Source organism: Manihot esculenta, chromosome 5, assembly GCF_001659605.2.
Source record: "Manihot esculenta cultivar AM560-2 chromosome 5, M.esculenta_v8, whole genome shotgun sequence".
Lineage (NCBI taxonomy): Eukaryota > Viridiplantae > Streptophyta > Magnoliopsida > Malpighiales > Euphorbiaceae > Manihot > Manihot esculenta.
Genome location: NC_035165.2, coordinates 30,207,106 through 30,211,876, shown reverse-complemented (window position 1 = coordinate 30,211,876; position 4,771 = coordinate 30,207,106). Strand labels below are relative to the sequence as shown.

Here is a 4,771-nt window from a genome sequence, read left to right as displayed (position 1 = left end):
TATCTCCTAGTAAAGCCATGGAACTATTTAACTTTGACAACTTGATCAAAATATAACCTAAACAATAAAGAGATTAAGACAAATGGAGAATAGGTGGCCGGGAATAAGAGGAGATAGATGATATGTTTTGAAGAAAATGACAAAGGGTAATTTTGTAATAATAAAATAGTTCTCTTATTAGATTATAAAATAATTATTGACTAACAAAAAAATATAGATGAAAGGTCATCCTATTTGATAAATTAGAAGTAAAGAACTAAATAATTGCATTTTCACAACTAATGAATCAATTTGCAATTAGTGATTCAATCTAGAAACTAAACAGTAAATGTTTCATTTTTAAAATTTAAAAGGCTTTGTTTGGGAAGAAAAAATAAATATTTATATCATCCCAGCTTGTAGATGAAAAGTCTCATATAAATCCAAGATGATATATTTCCTCCATTTCCCCCCCTTTCCCTCAAACCCAAAAGAGGAGGAAAACGGGTGTCCCAAACAAAGCCTTGTCTCTAGACAGTCAAACCCCCTACTTTTCTTTCCCCTCTCCCTCTTATATATCTCTCCCCCCAATAATTTTGTATTTTTCCAATATATCAACTCCCAGCAAAAAAATCAGACCGCTTCATTTTGAGCTTCAGCTAGTAGCTTAACCATATTTCTCCTCTTAACCCACTTTCCAAAATTAGCCATCAAAGCTGAAGCCATTGTTCTCCTTGCTAATGGCCTAGGACTCCATATACTTCTTCAATGTAGAGGTTCTGTAGTTTCTCTTGGCCTTTTATATATGGATTTTGGAGCCGTGGGTCTGGAGGGGTTAGTGGGTTCAGTGGATAATAGCGCTGCTCTTGCTTCTTTTGCTAGTTCAGATCGGGAAACAAAGCAGGAGTTGTACGGATCTGGGTTCCCTAAGCAAGAAAGATCTGGTGCCGCTGACGATGACTGGAGGAGCTCTAAATTGCCCAAAACTACTGAATCATTGCTGCTTCCACAACGAAACACTTCGCTAAAATCTCAGCACCAGCCGCAGATTTTGAGCTTTTCTTGTCCCAAATCAAAAGCTCTATCAGTGGAGAGGAGCGCACAGAATGCTACATTTCCTGGATTTCATCCCACTTCTTCTGCATACAGTAGAAGTACAGGTATTTTACCATAGTAAGCAATGCTAAAGCTTTAAGTATACATTTGGGGTTTCTATATATGCATGATTGTTTGAGGAAATGGAAGTGATATTTCTTGGTCTCCTTTGGGGGAGAAATCAAATGGAGCTTCATGGGTACATTTGCCTGGAGCCATGGTTTTCCCAGGAGATGAGGTTCTTTAAGAGATTATTATTGATTTCTTCAAGATCTGATTCCCAATAGTATTTTTATAAGAGATTTTTTCATGGATAAGCAGAAGGAGGCTTTGCTTTTCAAGTCGATTCAAAGAATAGCCGTACAGATTTTTTTTAATAATTAAATAAAAAATTATAATTATTATAGTATATAATTTACAATAATTATAACTTAGTTAATCATATTATTATAATTACTAATGGGAAAATTACTCTTTATATATATCATTAAATATGTTCTACATAATAATTAATTATAAATAATCTTAATAATTTGATTAATTAAATTCCTAAATGAATTAAAATTTATAAAAATTTAATAAATTAGTCATGCATGAGGTTTTTCTTATTAATTTTTTTATCAAGTTGATGAAGTAACTTACAGTCCCAAGTCAAATTTTAAATTTGTTCTAAATGCAAATATCATTTAGACATCTGATGGTAAAACTTATTAAGTATAAACAGACAGAGTCAAGTTCAGTTCTGAAGAGCTTCATTTTTTAATTGAATAAAATTTTATTGAACTCAATAAGCCTAAGCTTTCTCCAACAACACTAGACTAAAATTTTTAGGTTTAACGAAATCTATTTAAGACTAAATGGTTTTTGTTGAGCATATTTTCTCCGAAATAAACAAGCTTGGGAGGCTTAACAAACTGAATATCAACCCATTTGAATTTGTCACAATTACTAAACAATTTTAGTTCTTTAGAAAATAAAATGAGCTAAGCAAAATTTTATATGAATTTCAAATAGATCAAAAGCAATTTAGTTCATTTACAGGCCTAAACTCATTTACAACACGAAAGGACTCAATATTTGGTTGGATTGAGCCATGTAGATGTAGTTATGTTCATCTTCTTTGCTTTTATTTTCTCCTCTCCCCTTAGATTTATAATTACTTTCCCGGATAAAACTACGATTGCATGATGCAATGACCCCTTTGCCATTTACATATGCGTTTGAAATTTTGGCTTGTATGTCCTGCGTTTTCCTCATTCTTCACCGGTTTTTTTCCTTGCTTTATCTTTCAGGGTATAACTATGGAAGCTTCAATGATGCAAACATCAACATGCATGGTGTTTTTACAGAGTCTAGAGGACCTTTTACTCCATCTCAGTGGATGGAGCTTGAACACCAGGCTTTGATCTACAAGTACATAACTGCTAAAGTGCCTATACCTTCTAATCTGCTCAACCCCATACGAAAATCTCTTGATTCTGCTGCGTTCTCTGGTTATTCAGGTGGACTCCTCAGACCCAATACATGTAAGTTTTCTCTCTTTACACTTGAATTTCCTTTTTCAACAGCCACAAAAGGTCTGCATGTCCCATTTGCTAGGTAATGATTCTGCTATGATGGGTTGATTTCAAACAATGTCGCAGCAAAATACTTTTTCTGGTAATCTAAATATGAATATGCTCCAAGCATAATAATCTAAAGTAAAGAAAAGAACTCTTTTTAAGCGTCTAATTTTTAGCTATATTCAATCAAGTGCTTCTACTTCTAATTAGAGAAAATAAAATAGTTCATTATGAGTGAAAATGTTATAGAGTAGTTCTTGTGCATATAAACCCAAATTGGAATTATATAGGTGATGATCATTGTTTTATTTGTGATGGAAAACTCAGTGTCATGGGGTACTTTCCATCTTGGTTTCTCTAGCACCACTGATCCAGAGCCAGGACGGTGTCGTAGGACAGATGGGAAGAAATGGCGGTGCTCAAGAGATGCAGTTGCCGACCAGAAGTACTGTGAGCGGCATTTAAACAGGGGCCGTCATCGTTCAAGAAAGCATGTGGAAGGCCAATCTGGCCATTCTGCCGCTGCTGCTACAACCACCACTGGAAAGCCGATGCCCACTGTCTCATCTTCTGTGTCAGCTTCAGTGGTGGGGCTCCATGGCAGCGGCACATCTAACAGCCTTGGCATTGCACAGCATCAGCCGCAGCTTAAAGACTTGAAACCAGATAGTTCTACCCCTTCCAGCAGGTAAATAAAGGGATCATGTCTCATGGATTTTGGCTTACCTATATCATTTCATCATCCATTTAAATTTTTCATATGTATTGCCATGATTTCGTAACCTCTTAATTTTTTTTCTAATGTTCTTTGATCTACTATTTTGCCATTTGTCTCACTGCTATGGGTTAGGACTATCCATGTTCTTTTAAGATAAATGGTTTGCATTCATAAATATTTTCGTGATGGAATTTGAGCTGTGATTTTTACATCCTTGTGGATCCTACTGATATTTTCAAATCTTTCTTTTCTTTTTTATCCTGAGCTGTTTATTTCATGTAATTTATTTACATGGTAAATTATATTTATATTCTTCTGTAGGATGTTTCTCAATAAAGAGGATATGAGTGAAAGACTGCAGGAATCACCGGGCTTGTCCGTATCCGAGATTGGCCTGAAATCTAAAGATCTTTTCTTTTTTTCAAAACAACAGAACTCGTATCAGGACTCTTCACAAATTGAGTTTGGACTTGTCAATTCTGATTCTCTACTGAACCCTTCTCAGGATAGCTCTTCCTTGTTCAGTTCCAGAAACTTTTGTTCATCTCAGGATCTCACTGACCAGGAAACCATGTCCCAACGTGGTGTTCACCAATTCATTGAGGATTGGCCTAAAACCCAATCTGATCATTCTGCTGTTTCATTGCCTCAGTTTGATGTGCAAATAGATAGGACCCAGTTATCAATTTCAGTCCCTGTAGCCTATACAGACCTCATCCCATCCACTTCGTCTACAAACAATGAAGATGTTTCTCGCTCCCTGCAAAGATTGTCCCATGATTTGGATTCAGTACATATGGGAACTGGACTTGGCATTGTTCTCAACGAACAAAACCTAAGGCAAGCAAATTGGATATCCGTCCCTTGGGAAATTACAACAGGTGGTCCACTTGGCGAGGTCTTGCACAACACCAATAACGGTATTTCAGAATGCAGGAATTCATCAGTGCTAAATCTCTTGGCAGAGGGATGGGACAGGAGTCCTCAGATAGGTTCATCTCCAACTGGGGTCTTACAAAAGACGACATTTTGTTCCCTTTCAAATAGCAGCACAGGAAGCAGCCCAAGAGCAGAAAACAAGAGGTCTAATGAAGGAGCTAGCCTGTGCAATGACCTTGGCTCAATTTTAGTTCATCCTTCTTCATTGCCTGCCTCGTAAGTTGTAACTATTTGACTGACTGATTAAGTAGTTTTTAGTTGTGGAAGAAGACCCAGAAGAATGAGTTTTTATGTGTGGTCTTTAATCGGTTTGTTTTTCAAATTTTTTAAAAATTTCATTTGATAATATGTTCATCTTTTGCATGCTTTTGGTTAGTGATGGCAGATAGACCAATTAAAAGGAATCTAACAAGGGAAGAAGGTTCCTTGGGCTTGTGATATGGAATCTTATATATGGAATTGAGATTTCGATCCTTCA

General features: G+C 36.1%; 1 protein-coding gene across 1 annotated transcript; it reads left to right on the top strand.

Annotated features, from left to right (window-relative positions):
- The first annotated feature begins 474 nt into the window (after window positions 1-474).
- On the top strand, window positions 475-4,771 carry LOC110614791 (growth-regulating factor 6). Its single transcript, XM_021756451.2, has 4 exons — window positions 475-1,139; window positions 2,367-2,600; window positions 2,964-3,324; window positions 3,676-4,771. Exons 1-4 carry the CDS (start codon window positions 785-787, stop codon window positions 4,511-4,513), a joined length of 1,788 nt encoding a protein of 595 aa, XP_021612143.1. The 5' UTR covers window positions 475-784; the 3' UTR covers window positions 4,514-4,771.

Excerpts from the sequence above, each read along its gene's own strand:
- LOC110614791 (XM_021756451.2), top strand. The coding sequence starts at position 785 with ATGGATTTTGGAGCCGTGGGTCTGGAGGGGTTAGTGGGTTCAGTGGAT. Across the intron at positions 2,601-2,963 it reads ACTCCTCAGACCCAATACAT|TGTCATGGGGTACTTTCCAT; the intron begins GTAAGTTTTCTC and ends TGGAAAACTCAG. Across the intron at positions 3,325-3,675 it reads AGTTCTACCCCTTCCAGCAG|GATGTTTCTCAATAAAGAGG; the intron begins GTAAATAAAGGG and ends ATTCTTCTGTAG.